The sequence below is a fragment of the Ctenopharyngodon idella genome, chromosome 22 (genome assembly GCF_019924925.1).
Source record: "Ctenopharyngodon idella isolate HZGC_01 chromosome 22, HZGC01, whole genome shotgun sequence".
Classification (NCBI taxonomy): Eukaryota; Metazoa; Chordata; class Actinopteri; order Cypriniformes; family Xenocyprididae; genus Ctenopharyngodon; species Ctenopharyngodon idella.
In genome coordinates, this window is record NC_067241.1 from 5,434,949 (window position 1) to 5,455,542 (window position 20,594).

Consider the following 20,594-nt stretch of genomic DNA (forward strand, 5'->3'; position numbering starts at 1 on the left):
TTTCTCCATTTCAGTCTACATTGTGTCAGCTTATTGAGAGAGAGAGAGAGAGAGAGAGAGAGAGAGAGAGTTTGATGGTGGTCAGCAGTAAATCTTTACTGTGCTGCTCTCCAGGGTGCTGAAATGCGTTGCTGCTGAATGTGGGGGACATCGTGGCATGTTCTCGGTGACCTTCACAGATAAAGATGTGTCATCACACATTAGTATATTATGAATAGGTGTGAATTAGTGTATAACAGTGAAAAAACAGCGGCAAGTTTTGCATGAAAAGCTTACTGAAAACGTCACTGATGCATTTTCTCTTGTCAAAGCATTTTGTAGTACAACAGAATGCATTTGGTTGCGTTTTGGTTATCACTCTGCATTACTGCGCGCTCTGGAAAGAAACTGAAGTGCATCAAGAGGAAATTGAGTTAAGACTTAAAGCCTGAATTCCTGCCAAGTCAGTCAGTGCTTTCTATCTTCGGTCAAGGTCCTTTCACATGTTAACGTGCAAAGCCTCGGGAACATGAGGTGGGATACAGAAGCCGAACAATCGTATGGACTAAACGAAATGGCGCAATATGAACTGCAGAGCGCGTGAGGGGGCGTGAGGATGTGTTGGGAAAAACTACACGCTCCTTGGGGGATGGCTGTCCTATATAATGTAGTGCATTCCATTAATTGAAAAAGATCAGCCGTGTTTTTACGGGAAAAGTGAATTAGTCAAGACTCTTCTACCATTCCCCACCCAAACCCCCTCTCTGTCTCTCCCCCCACCCCTCTCACGCGCACAAACGATCACGCACCGCCACGAGAATGAGAAGAAACGCTCCTGGCTGCTGTGGATCAAATAGGACGATTTAAAACTGTGATGGCAGATTCTGCTTATAAACCCAAATGGATATTAAGAAAGAAGGATCTGGTCGTATGGTGGCTTGAAGAAGCCTACTTTATCAACAAAAACCTACAATGTGTGGCAAGCCATTTTAACACTTATTCCTTAAAACTGGTATCTTTTTGTGATTCCTATTTCAGCTATTTACTTTCCTAATATAAACTCCAGTTATTGCTGATAGCCTACCTATTCCAGTTTGAGTAATATTTATTTATTATTTATTTATTCTTCATTTCCATGCAACTAAATAGTTGACGCAAATTTACGAGACACTTATTTGAATTGTTATTAATAAGATTTTTAATCTTGTAAGATTTATCGAACTAAACTATATCCATAAATATTTTGTTATAGATAGGCTTAATTGTGTGTATATGTATTATGGTTTCCATAGAAATATTTCCTGCACCACTGTTTTCAACATTGATAGTAAAAAGAAATGTTTCTTGAGCACCAAATCAGCATATTAGAATGATTTCTGAAGGATCATGTGACAGTGAAGACTGGAGTAATGATGCTGAAAATGTAGCTTTATACCATCATAAGAATTAGCCTACATTTTAAAATAGGCCTATATTAAAATAAAAAATAAAAAAAACATTTTTTTTTAAATTGTAATAATATTTTACAACATGTGTTTTGATTAAATAAGTGTAGCCTTGGTGAACATAAGAGAATTATTTCAAAAATATTAAAAAATCTTACCAACCCCAAACTTGTGTGTGTGCGTGCGTGCGTGTGTGTGCGTAAAATTTATTTTAAATAAGTAGCTACTAGTTTCTTTAAGGAATAAGTATTAAAGTGGCTTGCCACATACAGTGTGGCGATCGTAGCAGATATGTAAAGCCGACTACACATTTCTTCAAATAAAGCCTTGACGACGAATCTCAGGTCTTCTAGATGTCAACTGTTAGACAGATATATCAGAGAACTAGCTGACACTGGCATTGCTCTTTTTCGCGAGACATTACCAGCGACGTCGGAGCGCAAAGGCAGTAGCATCAGTAATCAGACTAGGACGCTCTCCTCAGCTCCCTCCCAACCGCACAGCTGAGGCGGATTCAACTGCAGCACTGGGGGAACGTATCGCTGGATGTGGGTGAAGACTGTGTGAATGCGCGTGTAGGCTCATACGCTGGGATAGCGAGATCTGGTCATCCTAACCCTATGCGCCTTAAGAACACTTCCCAATCTGGCGGGTTCAGGAATGAGGCAGGTGTAGCGGCGAGGGCGCATCCATGAGCGTCTTCTCCCGGGACGGCATGTTTTTAGTTTAACCGGATTTGTTGAACAGACTGGGGAAGAGGAAAGGCGAGTTCGGAAGTTTTGATGCATATGATCACAACCACCATGATTTTTATGATCCTCGGTGCTTCAGTTGTCATGGTAAGACCTTTAGTCTGTCTAAGCACTTCATAATTGTGCATTTCTGTCATTTTCAAAGTGAAATCGGGGCTTAACGAGAGCGTGGACCGCTGAAAGTCCATTTAAAAATCTCATTAAGACAGCACAACCGTATTTGTGTCTATTACTGGCTGATGTGGCAATGTAATGTGTATTTCCCCTGCAGTGGTCACAGTACCAGGTCATGTAGCGGTTGCTGTGTTCCAATACTGCTTGTCATGTCCCGGTTGACTCGAATGGTTCTTTGCAGGCGATAGCGTGTTTAATGGACATGAACGCACTCCTGGACCGCTTTCACAACTACATCTTACCGCATTTACGAGGGGAAGACCGCGTCTGTCATTGCAACTGTGGAAGGTAAAAAAACCAAACGTTTTTAATGAATTGAATTCTAGCACGAGATCCAGAAATTGACAGGTTCCCCATCTATTACTAACAGCTCATAGGCCTGAGCCATTCTCCAGCCCCCGAAACACAGTGTTTTCCATTTCATCTCATTTATCCAAATGGATATTGTCACATTAAGGCCTTATATGTGTATTCGTGGGGTTTCTGTCACAATTTGGGCGTAATTCGACTGGTTTATCAATACTGAGCAGTTACTGTTGCTTTGCGTCGGTGTTTCAGTGTGAGAATTCTCCTTGATTTTTCTGCTTGTGTTTTTTTTTCTTTCTTTCTGCGTATCAAGGTGTGATTTTTCTCCAAGCACAGAGAGAGATGTTGTTCTTTTGGGGTTCGTGTGTTGGCCACACAATTACGTTAATATTATTGAAATAAAAATGTGTTTTTAAGACAGAAGGACTTGTTTAGTTTAGTAATTTTTACGTACAGATAGTCTATATTTTGTATAGATATACACGACTAATATACTCCATTTATTTATTTACATACAGATTTTGTATTTTATATAGACCTACAAGGCTAATATACCCCATTTTTTATATTAAATAGTACTGAAGCTTGGCTTTTGTTAGTTAACATTTGCACAACAGTTTCTGTTCAAGCTACAACTGTTGATTACAAGTTGTTGATGTAAGAATATCTGAGGGTAAATTAGGTCAGTTCATAATTGTTCTCGATTAGATGTGCATGTTTTAACACCTTTACTGTTGGTGGAGATCTGTTAATCGCAGGTTAACTTAATGATTTCATGTATGCCACTTCACTTTCCAAACATAGAGTGTATTCTGTGCCACATATCAGGACCAAGAGCGTTATAAATGGGTCATGGTCAGTGAAAACCTGCTTACTCTCCTTGATATTTGCAGAAACAAGGCATAAAACTCTCATGTGATTTTTTTTTTTCATGAAACTTAAAACCAATTTATAGATAAACAGATCAACCATATTGTCATGCTTTGTGTTGATCATTGTCATTAATAGACATTCCCTATAAATGCATACATAATTTTGTCAGTGTTAATCTGACTAACTTCCTTCACGTAACATGTAAATCAATATCTGTATGACTTGTGTTTTTAAAATTTGATCACTGTTATAGCTTTTTTCCTTCTTAACTGAAAAAAAAGAGAGTTCAAACTATTGTTGGACATTTTTAAAATCACATGTTACAGAAAAACAAATACATTTGCACTTACACTGCATGTAACTTAAACTTATGCATGAATTAGTTCTATACAACAAGAAATCAGCTATCATGTCCGGTCGTTTTTTTAAGTTACAAAAAATAAGATGAAGAGTTACCCATGCATAAAGTCTTTTTTAACCCTTATCTAAGACACTTGCTTGTAATTCTGTTGAAACATTTTCCCATAGACCGCCATAAACATCACAGTGCAACAAAAAATGCGTTATTTGCCACAGCTGTGTGCCATATGTTTAATGCATTTATATGTTCCAAGACAACAAACCCAGCTTGACTGAGCTCAGTTAGATCCAAGTAATATGAGTATAGAAAATACGTTTTTCCACCCTGCTGAAAGCGTTATCAAAGCAACCCATAATATGTCCTCATTGTCTATCTCCTAATTTATTGTTTTACTTTCTTAAACTTTTATTATAGTATATTTACTGTTCATGTCTGTTTGCCTCTGTTGCTGAATGTAAACCTCTAAACAGAGTTTTCCCCTCTCTGCCTTAGGCATCATGTTCACTACGTAATTCCATATGATGGAGACCATTCGCTCGTGGACTCGTCTGAGAATTACTTTGTGAGTGACAGTGTGACCAAACAGGAGATGGACCTCATGCTGGGGCTGTTGCTGGGCTTCTGTATCAGCTGGCTGTTGTTGTGGCTGGATGGAGCTTTGCACTGTGCTGTGAGGGCCTGGAGAGCCAGTCGCTATTATGGTGAGTGGGAAGAACATTGTAACCAAGAGTGTATGGAGAGCATACATGTGGATAGATGTAAAGGACAAAGAATATGCTTGTAGGAACTATGCAGACCAGGATTTGGTTATACTGAAAATTTAATTATAGCTTATATAGTGAAAGTGAGTGTTCATGCATTTCTTTTTATGCATCAAAATCAAAATTCTTCCCTTACGTGACAATTTATTTAATGTTATGAACAGAAATTTTTATAATAATGCTTTTTGTTTATTTGTTGCCATTATATTTTGTTTAGCATGATCATTTTCAGGTTGAATGTGGTTGAGTGTTATTTCCGTGCTCAATAAATGGCATGTTTTATGTGCAAGATTTAAATGGATGTATTGTATTCAGGTACTAATACTGTATCTCAAAAACTAAAGAATTGACGTCAAACACTTTACTGTGAAGAACAAGTGCCTTAAAGAGTTAGTTGACCCAAAAATGAAATTTCTGTCATTAATTACTCACCCTCATGTTGTTCCAAACCTGTAAGACCTTCGTTCATATTCGGAACACAAATTAAGATTTTTTTGATGAAATCCGTGAACTTTCTGGCCTCCAATAGACTGCAACGTTATTAACAATTTCAAGGCACAGAAAGGTAGTAAAGACATCGTTAAAATAGTCCATGTGAGTATAGTGGTTCAAACGTAATGTTATGAAACAAACAAAAATAGCGTCTTTATTTAACAATTTCTTCTCTTCCCTGTCATTCTCCTTATGCTGTTTACATTGTAGACAAAGTGCAGCGCTTCCGGGTTCTACGTCAGAACACTGGCTCATTATTGACCGGCTCCTGCGTCAGCATCACACACATGCGTCGTGGTGCTCAAGTGAACAGCGTCGGCCAATACTGAGTCGGCATTTTGATACAGAACCCGGAAGCACTGCACTGTGTTTACAACGTAAACAGCGTAGGAGAATGACAGGGAAGAGAAGAAATTGTTAAATAAAGTCATTGTTCTGTTTGTTTTTTTGTGCACAAAAAAGTATTCTCATTGCTTCATAACATTAAGATTGAACCGCTGCAGTCACATGGACTATTTTAACGATGTCTTTAGCACTTTTCTGGGCCTTGAAAGTGGTAATAACGTTGCAGTCTATCGGAGGTGAGAAAGCTCACGGATTTCATCAAAAATATCTTAATTTGTGTTCCGAAGATGAATGAAGGTCTTACGTGTTTGTAACAACATGAGAGAGAGTAATTAATGACAGAATTTTCATTTTTGGGTGAACTAACCCTTTAAATGTTAGTGACAACATGAACACAGCTTGTGCTCATACAGCTAATAAAGTACATTCGCTGTGTCTCAAAGAGTAAAATATTAAATGAACGAGAGTAAAAACTGTACTTTTGAATTATTATATAAGTGGTTTTTATAACATAATATACAGTACAGTTAGAGTGATTTGTATAGAATTAAATCCTTATAAATTTCTAAATACGTTTTTAAAATGTGTCCCACTGTATTGGTTTTATGTTAATAAACATGTTTTTTTCCAAACACTCCCAAAATTCAATTTTCTGTCCCCAAACATTTACACACCTACATTTTTCATTTTCATCAGCTGTCAGCGCTCCCCTTCTGCCCTGTTATTATCACCCTCAGTAATGAATGTATTAAGATGATAACTGTGGCTGCAGAAACTAACAGCAGGTTTTCACTCAATGTAACTGAATCACAGGCAACACAGCAGTTGTTTATAACAGTTGTCTGTGGTCCTTTGAGAGTAAAGAGGTACATAAGCCGTGGCAGAATATGTAAATAGTGCTTTAAAAATGGAATGCTTTTAGTTTTAATATGATTAGTGTATTCATTGGATGAACTAGTAGTTAATAGTGAAGAAAAGAATATATATATATATATATATATATATATATATATAATGGTTAGTTCCTGTCCTTGATTCTGATTGGTCAAAAAACGGCTATGACCGCTTCACTCAACGGTTCTGTGTATCACTACACAGCACCCTTAGCAACCACTCTTAGCAACGTAAACTGTTTGTTCTCAATTGATTGAAGAGTGTTGTGAAAAAAAGATTGAGTGAGCGAGTTTATTACCTGCATTCAGATTTAGCATTTTCCTTCAGGTCAGTCCTATGTTCATAATAAAAAATCTGTTTAAATGTCCGATGTATCATCTTGTCCTTTTAACATTAAAGGGGTTTTCCCGTGACTGACAGTGCTAGTCAAAGCATTTGTCAGTTGTGTCTTGTTCCGTTTTCAAAACAATTCAGTTTTTTCAATGTAAAAGTCTTCACTACTGACTGACACAATCATAAAGACAGTCTTTGCCGCCATCTAATGGCGTGAAAATGTAACTTCTGTTGCTGTTCACGGTCAGGGACTATTTTTTTCTGGCGGAAGGAAGGCCTTTAGAAAAAGTTTACTTCATGAAAGTTGCATTGATACATATTTCTGGCTTTAATATTTGTATTGTGTAGTAACCGTTTTATAAATGCAATAAGGTACTCGAGGCTAGTGTGGTATCATGAATAAGTCACGGCTGAAGGGGTTGATACAGCACAGCCTCTCGTACCTTATTGCTTACATATATAGTTATAAAGTGGCCACTACTAACAAGGGCTTGTTCATAAAATAAATAAAAAATGTGTAGGCTGTTTGAGTTTAAAATTATTGTATAATATTACCTGTATATTATCTCAAAGCTTCTGCTACGAAAAAAAAAAAAAGCAGCCCATTATAAAGTACAAAAGTAGTAAGACGAACAACTGCAAAAATATTCCAACAATATTAAAACTGAAAAAGGTCATTTTCACTACAACTGAGATGCAAGGTGGCATCAGCTGCATTTGAATGAAATTAGAAAAAATGAGTTGAGGTGTCAAATGAGAGACGTTTAAGCAGCGCCGGACTGACCTTTAGAATATTGTGTTTGAACTTCCATTTTGGTGGTAGCTCTGTATATTTCTATGGCATCGCTGTGGAAGTTTAATTAGCTGTTGAAGTAGATTTACTTATTGTAGAGTTAACGAAAGTTATCATGAGAATTGTAATGTTTGAAGCGGATGTCATAACAAATGTCAGTAGACCAGGATGATTTTAAAACGAGTGGTTCATTCATAAATCCGTAAGATCTTACCTTCATGCTGCGGAAATACAAACTGGAAAACAGAACACAGTGAGTGCAGCACTGAAAAGGGGCAGGGCTACATAAGGTCTACACAGGAAGACGACAAAAATTAAAAAAATATCAGACCACGGAATCCACCAATTGACCAATCAGAATCAAGTATTCCAGCGCTCTGTGTAAAAATATTTTATCAGTTTCTTTGTGCAGCACAAACACAAAATGGTATCTCTATATATGATATGATACTGAAAAAAATACTGGGGATGCCCCTCTAGTAAAGCACACCACAGCTGTGAAATTGTGACGTTGATGGCAGGTCAGCTTCATTTAGCCTCACCAAGATAGGGAGTGAAGGTGAGGTTGATAGAAAGGAAGGTGGGAGAGAGATGCTGTCATGCCCCCACCCCCACCAGCACACACACACAGAGACTTGCACCCTTGCACTGTGCGAGTGCTATAAATAGACTAAGAGCAGCTGGAAAGAGAAGGCAAGCTGGCGAGACGTATAAGCGTGCAGTCATACTCACACACACACACAATACATATACAGTGCACTGAAGCACATACCTTGAATTTTAGCTCTCATTTTCTATTTTAGAATTGCTTTGACTGTTTACCTTCTAATCATTTTCAGCTCAGGAGTAATATATCTGCTAATTGATTTATACTGTAGTAATGAATAAATAATAGGGGTGTAACAATATATCGTGTCACAATATATCGCAATACAAAAATGCAACAATATGGATCGTGGATAGTGACAATATGTATTGTGTATAGTTCACCCAAAATGAAAATTACTGTGTGAGAGTTTTAGTGTCAGTACTACATTGAACTACTATATATAATGTTGAATATAATGTATAATAATGCAATGGGAGAATATTTGTGGGTCCTGATAATGCCAAATGTCTTGTGTTACCAGTAAAAAGTGGCCTACATTATTTTAAATATATCTAGTCAGTGACAGAGTGCAAGCATATTCGTATTATTCTGTATTTTCAGCTTCAGAATCATGAATATTTTTATTCTGGTTATCAGCACTAAGTCCAAGCCTATTCATTTCCACCCCCAATGTAATACCCAATTTAGCATTTTAATCAACAGTTAATTTTGTTAATCTTTTACCATATGTATCGCAATAATATCGCATCGTCATTCAGTATCGTGATATGTATCGAATCGTGACATGAGTGCATCATTACATCCCTAATAAATAATATTTTATATATTTAGCTTTTATATTTTTAAACATTTTTCACATTTTAATAATAATTTTCTGGTCAGATTAGGAGCAATATATCTGATAACTGATTTAAATTGTAATATTGAAATATTTTAAATGTTCATATTTTCATATATTTTATATTATGAATATGTATATCCATATTTTAATAATAAAATATTTTATATATTTAGCTTTTATATATATATATATATATATATATATATATATATATTTATTTACATTTTAACAATCATTTTCTTTTCAGACAAGAATATATCTGATAACTGATTTATACTGCAATAATGAAGCATTTTAAATTTTTAATATTGTCATATATTTTATTTTATGAATATGTATATCCATATTTTAATAATAAAATATTTTATATATTTAGCTTTTATATATTTTTTAATTTTTTTACATTTTAACAATAATTTTCTTTTCAGACAAGAAAATATCTGATAACTGATTTACATCATAATAGATGTTAAATTTCCATGCGTTTTACATTATGTATATGCATATGCATATTTTAACAATAAAATGTTTTTAATAAAATAATTATCTTTTTATATATTTTAATAAAAATGCTATTAATGCTAATAAAAGTGATTATTACGAATAACATACCCCTTTCTTTTGTTTAAACACAAAAACTCTGCCTATTTCTGCACCCCTTTAATATCCAGCTCTATATTGAAGTCTTTTTCCTGTCTTTTGATCCAGCTATAAGGCTTAAAAAAACCCTTATTCACTGTCTTCCTCTGTATACCCTTCACGACAGTCCTAGTGGATGGCATACCCATGGAATGCTATAAATAAACCCCGCTCCACCATCGCCTCCCTTTCACACACACTGACACACTTCCAACAGGGCTAGTTGTGAGGGGCGGGGCTGTCTGAGGAACTCTCTGTGGTTTCGTTATACCTCTACCCTTGTCTCCACGTCTGGACCCACATGCTGTTTCCATTAACACATTGTGTAGACATGCTGGTTCATTATAAGATGTACATTTTTTTCCTTTTCTTAACCATCTCATTAGCTTAGTTATTAAGAATGTATGGAACACCACAGTTTGACTGATGCTAATGCGTTTTTCTCTGTGCCGCTCACAGATACCCCTTCCTGGTCGTGGTTGCCACAGTTCTGCAACCTTCGGGACCTCCGTAGACGCGCACAGCTTCGGCAACTGGAGGATTCCAGCGGAAACATGGTGCACATCAAGCAGAAGCTCTATCACAATGGTCATCCCAGCCCCCGCCACCTCTGACTTTAACAGCAGTTTCCCCAAAACTGCTCCATTACCAGCTGCTGCCTCAGAGACCCACTTTAATTGTTCCACTACATCTTTTAGACCTTCAAGAACCACTCAAGTATTTGCCAAAAGAAGAAAGAAGATTATTGTTGACAATATGCTGATCTGTGTCCACGTTCGCCACGTTTGGCGAATGGTTTAGAAAGGTTTTTTCTGTACAGGCATTTTATTTCCAATTGCTGATTCTAGGCATGCACTTTTAGAATGGGGGAGGATGCAAGAAATGGTTTTATGAGACATTGGGAGTCAATTCATGTTTATTCCTTGCTTTTTTCCCCCCACCTTTTTTAGCTTTTTCATCAGGATACAACTTTTTGGGAGGGGGGTGATAAGCGGGTGGGGTGGGAGGGCGGAGGTCATGGTTTTGTGATGGTATAGTTAGAGATTAATGATCATGTAAATAGTTATACATATTGTTTTATGGGATTTAAATGAACACGGGAGTAAGAGGTAACTGTATAAAAAGAGAGAAAAAACATAAAGAGGAAAGAATTTTGAATGCAGATGTGATATGTGAACTTTTTGGATGGATGAAAAAGAGATCACTCTAAAAAAAATGATCGATTAGCTTTGTTACTACGTGAAATTAATGAATGTATTAATTTTATCTGTAAATAAAGGAGAGTGCAGGAAGGTTGAAATGAGCGGTCAGGGCTCTTTTTGCTGTTTTGAACGTCATCTGTCATATGTGAGAGAGCCGCTAGAACTTGCCTTGTCTTCCCTACACTGTGTCCAATAGCCCTTCCAGGTCTACGTTTAAACTACTCCATACTCAAACAAGAACAACCAGCCTGCCAGCACAGAGAGCCCTGACCCAATTTTCTCTTCCTCTTTATGTCCAGACATTGCTGTTGTGAAGATAAAATGTCTGTTTTATTAAAAGTGCCATTGAAGCACAACAGTGACCCCTAGTTTTGGGATGTGTCATTTCTCAACAACTGAGGGTGTACATGGGACAATCACACATAACACCCATGCTGAGGGGAAGCTACACAGTCACTACTAACTTTTCCATTGCTAATATAAAAAACAAAATAGTAATATTTATGATATTTAAGCAAAATATTGTATGGCAACCAAAACCTGTGGTAACATGAATGAAACTCATGAGAACTGCAGAGTTTAATAGAGATCCAGTGCTATGGTGGAAAAAATTGATGATGAGGAAGTGATAGATAGACTTTGATGCTTTCAATTAAAAACAACTGACATAAATTTAGGCTAAAAATCAAAACCAAACACAATATGGGTCAATGACGTGACGGGTCATTTTTTTGTCCAAAGGCCTTAATAATAATAAAAAACAATGGTATGACATCCAAAGTATGTAAGGTAGTACATCTAGATCACTTTTATTGAATCCAAAAGGTTTTAATTATATTTTGTTACATATAAAGGTATTTTAAAGATTCTGAAGTGTCAAAAGGTCATTCGGTTTAACCGTCCAAAGGCCAATACAGCCATTTCATTTGTGATTTAAATATCTTAAAACGTAATAATTTTATGTTTTTTATTCTGGCATGATTTTATAACATCATATATCAACATAGTGCAAAATGGTATTAAAATTATGTGTAGAAGTCATTTCTTTGTTATGAAAAAGAATGTCCAGAAAAATGAATTTCATTGATGTCATTCGGAGTAACCAATATAAAGAGACCATTTTGGATCAAGTCATGCGTTCAATATCATGTGACAGGATGTGACATCATTCAGACACCTGCAAAGGACCACATGGTCATGAAGCAAAGTTACTAACTCTCTTTTAACTATTTGAAAATACATGTTTTCACTTGATCATACGCATGTCCTGAAACATCAGGTCATTCGGTACAACCGTTATAAAACATGGAAAATGTTGTAATATTTTAAAAACTTGTACTAAATATAAAATGTTTGATTGTCATTTTGCTAGCTAGCTAGCTAGATATCAGCCTGTTAGCATTGTTTGAAAATATTGTCATTCGGTATAACCAAAAGTGTCATTCAGTAAAACCGAAATTTTGGTTAAACTGAATGACTTTTTTGGTGACAAATTTTGTCCATCTTGTAAAAAATGACAAAAGAAGTGTTAATTCATTATAAAAAAAAAAAAACACATAATCTCAATGTTAGCACTTAATAAAACTTCAAAATTAATTATATCTCCATTAGTTTTTCTTTTTACACTTATTCGTCCCATATGATCCATATACTAAAAATAAACACCATCATCTGAATATGCAGCAACCTATATATGTGCACTACCAGTCAAAGGTTTGGAATAATTAAAGGATTAGTTCACTTTAGAATTAAAATTTCCTGATAATTTACTCACCACCATGTCATCCAAGACCAAGATGTTCATGTCTTTCTTTCTTCAGAAATTAAGGTTTTTGAGGAAAACATTCCAGGATTTTTCTCCATATAGTGGACTTAAACAGTTACCAATGGGTTTAAGGTCCAAATTGCAGTTTCTGAAGAAGGAAAGACATAAACATCTTGGATGACATGGGGGTGAGTAAATTATCAGGAATCATCAAAGCTTGATGGGTAGGTTTAGGTAGTGTAGGTATAGGGGGGTAGAGTTTGTACATTATAAAAATCATTACATCTACGGGAAGTCCCCATAAAAGATGGAAACCAGCATGTGTGTGTGTGTGTGTGTTTGACATTGATTTACACTGACTGACATTAAACCACGTAAGGCTGTAAATGTGCTCCATTATAGGTGGGAGATGAAATATCTGAACTGTTTAACTATTGAGGACAATATTTAAATGACAGATTTAAATAAAATCTTTCTGTCTCATAAGGTCAAAGGGATTTGTTAAAAGCTCTTCTGGCAGAAGTGGGACTCACTTGACAGATAAACGTAGACTACTCCACTTGAGGCCTGAATAAGATTGCTTTTGATCCAGGAGTCACTGCAGATCTCTGGGTGGAAATGAGACAAGGCCGATAAACACCATCCCAGTTTTACCTTGAAGGGATGTTTAAATGCTTTTTCAACCGTAATTATTGATGTCTCTCAAACAAGCGAGGAAAATCCCAGCCAAGATCCATTCACATCCCAGAAACTCTGCTGTTGTAGGCATGCATGACGAGGTGGCTGAGCTGTTAAGACAGTGGACTGCTCTGGCATTGTGCTCTGCTCCTATGGGGTTATCTTAAAATGCTGTCAAAGGTGTTTTAAAATTCCCTTCACTCTGTTTTCCTTCCTAAAGTGATGAGTATCTGCAGAAATAATACCTTTGCATTTGGCATTTAGTATTTCACTGTGGATCAGCTAAATTTTGTACAGCAAAAACCTGAATAATGTTTTTCATATGAGTTCAATAACAAAAAACTAAGGTAAAATTAACAACATTACAGGGTTCAGCATACAATTAGGGCTTAATCAGATATGAGTATTTGTTTTATGATTTAAAGGGTTAGTTCACCCTATATACCTCTCGGATTTCATCAAAAATATCTTAATTTGTGTTCTGAAGATGAACGAAGGTCTTACGGGTGTGGAACGACATGAGGGTGAGTAAAAAATGACATAATTTTCATTTTTGGGTAAACTAACCCTTTAAGGCACATGAGTATTCTCTAAACTTAAAGGTTCGCCCAAAAATGAACAATCATTTACTCATGTCATTCCAAACCCATATTTATTTTTTCTCCTGCAGAACACATGTGAAGATATTATGAAAGTCAGTGGATGTCCAAAACAACACTGGAGCACACTGACTTTGATTATATGGGGGGAAACAAACAAACAAACAAACAAAAACACACAGTCACACATGAGGCATCTTGATATCAACAAAATGGTTATGGTTTTTTCAATTTCTGAATAATGAAGAATAAAGATGTCAGGCATTTCATATAACTATTATGAAGTCTTAGAAAATATTCAGCATTATGCAAGGGTATGGTAGGCCTATATTCCATTTAGTTTCATAATGCCTAATTATTTAAATTCAAATTTGATTTAAGGCTGCTTAAAGGGTTAGTTCACCCAAAAATGAAAATAATGTCATTTATTACTCACCCTCATGCCGTTCCACACATTAAGATCTTCGTTCATCTTCAGAACACAAATTAAGATATTTTTGTTGAAATCCGATGGCTCAGTGAGGCCTGCATAGCCAGCAATGACATTTCCTCTCTCAAGATCCCTTAATGTACTAAAAACATATTTAAATCAGTTCATGTGAGTACAGTGGTTCAATATTAATATTATAAAGCGACGAGAATATTTTTGGTGCACCAAAAAAACAAAATAACGACTTATTATAGTGATGGCCGATTTCAAAACACTGCTTCAGGAAGATTCGGAGCGTTATGAATCAGCGTATCGAATCATGATTCGGATCGCGTGTCAAACCGCCAAACTGCTGAAATCACGTGACTTTGGCGCTCCGAACCGCTGATTCGACACGTTGATTCATAATGCTCCGAAGCTTCATGAAGCAGTGTTTTGAAATCGGCCATCACTATATAAGTCGTTATTTTGTTTTTTTTGGCGCACCAAAAATATTCTCGTCGCTTTATAATGTTAATATTGAACCACTGTACTCACATGAATTGATTAAAAAATGTTCTTAGTACATTAATGGATCTTGAGAGAGGAAATGTCATTGCTGGCTATGCAGGCCTGACGGAGCCATCGGATTTAAACAAAAATATCTTAATTTGTGTTCCGAAGATTAACGAAGGTTTTACGGGTGTGGAACGGCATGAGGGTGAGTAATAAATGACAAAATTTCATTTTTGGGTGAACTAACCCTTTAAGAATCATGTTTTTACTGTGCGAATCCTGACGTTTTGATGCTGTGGAGGAGCATCCTCCGTATCATCTTATATGAGGTACAGATTATGGCCATGGCAATTGGCCATGAATGATTGTGGGTTTACTGAAAGATGCTTCAGGTACAGTTACATGTCCTGTTGTCGCTGTTTATTGACGGAGGACAAATTCACGCCCATCTACGCTCACGCTGGCATTAGGAGGAGGAGCAGCAGCAGATGGCATCTTACATACTTGAAACTGTTGTTTAAGAAGCCGCTTAAGTCACAAAACTCCTTCATAACAACACTGACGTGGAAAATGTTCGTATGCACTTCTCTTACTCGCAGCTCTGTTGCTTTTCGCAGCTGTAGGACATTGGTGGTAAGTTGTTTATACGAGTTCTGACTGTCTGCATCCTAAAAGAAGTGCGTGTGTACGGTGATTATGTGTGATATGTGAGACCATCATGCTTTATAGGGAACTTACTAGGGTAGCGTTTCCCAAAAAGCATCGTAAGCCTAAGTTGATCGTAGAACCATTGCCACCAATAGAGCTACGATCAACTTACGATGCTTTTGGGAAACGCTACCCTGGTTTGACATGTTTATTAGGCTGAGCTAGTTAGCTGACAGATCCAGCGTTAACCTGTTTAGTCATCTTACATGATGCTGTTGCGCAGCGTATTAAAACGTCGTCTTCAGTTGGGTTTTTCCTTTCTGATTATATCTATGTAAGTTTATTATAATTAAACTGACCTTTAAGTATGGTGGACTGACATGGAAAGTTATTGTACACTACAGTACATTCCAATGTGAGTTGAGTAACAGAGTGATATAACTCTCGCGCACTTCTCTTTTACACCTGCAGGTGGCGAGGCTTCAAGCTTTTTCAGACCAAAGACAGTTACATACTCTACAAAGCCATGAAAATAATAGTTATATACTTGTATATATTTTAATTTTACTTAATATAATTTATAGTTGGAGGGATGCTATGTGTTTTATTTAATAATGCTATGTTGTTTGTGTAATAATGTCAGTAAACTCATAACATTTAGTATCACCCGTCTTATGTTGACCCATCTTTTATTTTCCTCGCTCTACCCCAGCTGGTGCGATATGCCCAGACAGCAGCTGCCCCTGCCCCTGAGCCAAAAATAAAGAAATTTCAGATTTACAGATGGGACCCTGACACATCTGGTGACAAGCCCCGCATGCAAACCTATGAGGTTGATTTGAACACGTAAGTACACCAATATTTACATGAATGTTAGATATTAAGTACCATTAAAGGGATAGTTCACCCAAAAATGAAAATTTGATGTTTATCTGCTTACCCCCAGGGCGTCCAAGATGTAGGTGACTTTGTTTCTTCAGTAGAACACAAATGATGATTTTTAACTCCAACCATTGCGGTCTGTCAGTCGTATAGTGCTTGTCAATGGTAACTCCATCTATAAGAGTCCAAAAAACATGCACAGACAAATCCAAATTGAACCCTGCGGCTCGTGACGACACATTGATGTGCAATGTCCAACTGCCTTGCGCATCCGGTTGGTGAGGTCTGAACGCGCTCTGACAATGGAAGTGATGTCTCGCACTCATTGAAGTATAAGCGCGAGACATCATTTCCGTCATCAGAACGCGTTTTCAGACCTCACCAACCGGATGCGCAAGGCAGTTGGACATAGTGGTGTTTTAGAGGTGAAAAATGTGTCGTCACGAGCCGCAGGGTTTAATTTGGATTTGTCTGTGCATGTTTTTTTGACTCTTACAGATGGAGTTACCATTGACAAGCATTATACGACTGACAGACCGCAACGGTTGGAGTTAAAAATCATCGTTTGTGTTCTACTGAAGAAACAAAGTCACCTACATTTTGGATGCCCTGGGGGTAAGCAGATAAACATCAAATTTTCATTTTCGAGTGAACTATCCCTTTAAGGACATTAAGTTGAACTCAAAGGAACAGTTCACCAATAAAAAAAAAAATTCTCTCATCATTTACTTGTCCTTATGCCTTCCAAACCCGTATGCTTTTTAAAATCATAAATTATATTTTTATATATATAATATAATTTTTTTTTTCTTTTAACTATCACAAAATTTTCAAAACATTTTCTCATCCTAGATGTGGTCCAATGATTCTTGATGCCCTCATCAAAATTAAAAATGAAATGGACCCGACACTCACCTTCAGACGCTCATGTAGAGAGGGTAAAGGGATATAAAAATAAATACATTTAAATAGAAAGAAAATATGTATTTTTAAAATAAATATTACTCTTTGGAGCACAAAATAAACTTCTTAATATATCTGTGTCCTGTTGCATTATGACAGATTGTTGAATATTTTTTTTGTTTGTAATTTTCTGCATATAATTTTATAGGTATCTGTGGCTCATGTGCTATGAACATCAATGGGGGCAACACTTTAGCCTGTATAAACAAAATAGATACAAATACCAGCAAAGTGTCAAAGATTTACCCTCTACCTCACATGTATGTTGTGAAAGATCTTGTCCCTGTGAGTAAACCACTGTTAACTAATTTTTGCTATAATTCGTCATGTTTCCATTTTGTATTTTATACTGATGTTCATTAACGTGCAAAAAATTAAATAAATAGAATGTACCTGTAAATTTATAAACTGTTGTTTTAGGATATGAGCAACTTTTATGCACAGTACAAGTCCATTGAGCCCTATCTAAAGAAGAAGGATGAGTCAAAGCAGGGAAAAGAGCAGTACCTCCAGACAATCGAGGACCGTCAAAAGCTGGTTCGAGACCTTCTGCTGAATATTCTACTGATTCTGTCAGTGTGAAGGGTGATTGTAATCTTTGCTAATGATTTTTTTTAAACACCCTTCCCGTGCTCATAGGATGGCCTGTATGAATGCATTCTGTGTGCCTGCTGCAGCACTAGTTGTCCTAGTTACTGGTGGAATGGAGACAAGTACCTTGGTCCAGCTGTGCTCATGCAGGTATTTATTTTTCTCTTTAGAATGTTTCTTATTTGAACAATGTTATTTTTATTTCTTAAACACTCTTGCTCTTGCTGATTTCTGTTGAATTCTACAGGCGTATAGGTGGATGATTGATTCTCGTGATGACTTTACAGAAGAGCGTCTGTCCAAATTACAGGACCCTTTCTCACTCTACCGCTGTCACACAATAATGAATTGTACAAAGGCATGTCCCAAGGTAGGCCATCTTCCCATCTTCACTTTGATGGACCAGACTCTCTGTCGTTGGACATTAAAGCTGCAGTCTGTAGCTTTTTTTGGCTAAAAATGATCCAAAATCAATTTTTGAGTAAGTACATAACCAGCCAGTGTTCAAAACTATCTCCTTAACTTAGCCCGATTCACAACAGTAAGCTTGTAATAATGTATTCTAATTTGAGTGGTACTGGTAAGTTTCCACGGGAAATACGAGCTTGCCACTGTTCGTCTTTGCGTCATTACGTCACGTCTGTATACATAAAGAAGTAGTCCCAGCTAGTAGGCTATATCGCATGTGAGGATGCTGCAGGTGGCGATCATTTATAGCCTCACAGCAGCTGGAATAATTAAATTTATCATTTTGATGGCGGATTGTAATCCAGAAGGGTCAAAACAACAATCATCAGTGACAACTGGAGATTCGCCCATAGTCAAAAGCAAAAGACTTCAGAATGTAGAGTGGCTACAGAAATTGAAATCTACAAATAACGCTAATACACACTTAATACATAGTCACCCAATACTGATGATGTTAACATTAACAATTTGAGAACAGAATATAACAATAATAATAATTTGGACAGTTTGACATGATCCGAGCTAAGCGATTATTAAATTGAATCACCATTGGGAGCGCGATTTGTTGTAATGCTTTTTTTCCTCAGTTGGTCAGAACAAAAGTGGCAGACATGTTACTTACTTGTTCAGATTACTTTTTTTGGTGAAAATTCTTATTTTGGTCATACTTCCAAGACATATAATCTGTGATTCCGAAATACAGTATTGAAAGCCCACATATACTCCACAAAACATTAGATTCATCCGCGCTAAAGAGCTGTACCGATGCACAACCCACGTAAAGATGATAATTCCACAAATAACTGCAATTGCAGGTTTCAAACAGAGATGGCGACAAAGAAGCAAAACTTACGGACTGCAGCTTTAAAGGGTTAGTTCACACAAAAATGAAAATAATGTCATTTATTACTCATCCTCATGCCGTTCCACACCCGTAAGACCTTCGTTAATCTTCAAAACGCAAATTAAGATATTTTTGTTGAAATCCGATGGCTCAGCCTGCATAGCCAGCAATGACATTTATTCTCTCAAGATCCAATAATGTACTAAAGACATATTTAAATCAGTTCATGTGACTATAGTGGTTCAATATTAATATTATAAAGTGACGAGAATATTTTTGGTGCGCCAAAAAAACAAAATAACGACTTATATAGTGATGTCCGATTTCAAAACACTGCTTCATGAAGCTTCGGAGCGTTATGAATCAGCATGTCGAATCAGCGTTTCGGAGCACCAAACTGCTGAAATCACGTGACTTTGGCGCTCCAAACCGCTGATTCGACACACTCCGAAGCTTCATGAAGCAGTGTTTTGAAATCGGCCATCACTATATAAGTCTTTATTTTGTTTTTTTGGCGCACCAAAAATATTCTCGTCGCTTTATAATGTTAATATTGAACCACTGTACTCACATGAACTGATTTAAATATGTTTTTAGTACATTAATGGATCTTGAGAGAGGAAATGTCATTGCTGGCTATGCAGGCCTCACTGAGCCATCAGATTTCAACAAAAATATCTTAATTTGTGTTACGAAGATGAATGAAGGTCTTACAGGTGTGGAACGGCATGAGGGTGATTAATAAATGACATTATATTCATTTTTGGGTGAACTAACCCTTTAAGTAAACGTTTGTTTGCAATATCTTATGTTTAGTGTATCCCATTTGTTACTGTATACCTTTTAATCTGTTTTGTACTCTCCCCTGTTTAGGGACTCAATCCCGGAAAGGCCATAGCAGAGATTAAGAAAATGATGGCGACTTACAAAGAAAAGAGATCGTCTGCCATCTGACTTGTACATTCGGGAAATATAATGTACTTAATGATTTCAATTATTGTGTAAATGTGTAAATCCAGTATGGAGTGTTCTGCTAATATGGGATATTTAGTTTTTATTTTGTTTGATAGTAGAGACCTATAGTTACTGCTAATGTAAAACAAAAAAATGGATTGAGGTTATTATACTGTAATGAGTATCAGAATGCAGGAAGCTGTAAAAAATGTCATAATATACAACATGTAATAACATAATATTTGTGTCCTAGTTTGTGTGGTAGATTCCTACTGTACAAGTACTGTCCTACAACTTTGCTTGCTATAAAACATACTCAAATATCTGAATGTTTAAGATCACAGTCATCTGTTTACAAAATGTGTTCTGCCTAGCATGGAAAGGCATGTTTTATAGTAGCGAAGAAGATGTGAAGCGCATGCTTTTTCAGAATTAGATTTAGAGAAGGTTAAGTCTCGTCATGTCCTCCAGGTGGCG

The 20,594-nt window shown here is 36.5% G+C and overlaps 2 protein-coding genes across 2 annotated transcripts; both read left to right on the plus strand.

The window, feature by feature from the left end:
• Positions 1 to 319: 319 nt before the first annotated feature.
• Positions 320 to 11,162, plus strand: tmem240a (transmembrane protein 240a). The gene is made up of 4 exons (XM_051879311.1): positions 320 to 2,263; positions 2,532 to 2,638; positions 4,383 to 4,591; positions 10,058 to 11,162. Exons 1-4 carry the CDS (start codon positions 2,207 to 2,209, stop codon positions 10,210 to 10,212), a joined length of 528 nt encoding a protein of 175 aa, XP_051735271.1. The 5' UTR covers positions 320 to 2,206; the 3' UTR covers positions 10,213 to 11,162.
• Positions 11,163 to 15,213: 4,051 nt separating this feature from the next.
• Positions 15,214 to 20,442, plus strand: LOC127505350 (succinate dehydrogenase [ubiquinone] iron-sulfur subunit, mitochondrial-like). Its single transcript, XM_051880829.1, has 8 exons — positions 15,214 to 15,400; positions 16,128 to 16,261; positions 17,150 to 17,235; positions 17,409 to 17,545; positions 17,681 to 17,797; positions 17,900 to 18,001; positions 18,099 to 18,221; positions 20,037 to 20,442. The coding sequence occupies exons 1-8, from the start codon at positions 15,338 to 15,340 to the stop codon at positions 20,115 to 20,117; spliced, it is 843 nt and encodes a 280-aa protein (XP_051736789.1). The 5' UTR covers positions 15,214 to 15,337; the 3' UTR covers positions 20,118 to 20,442.
• The last annotated feature ends 152 nt before the right edge of the window (positions 20,443 to 20,594 follow it).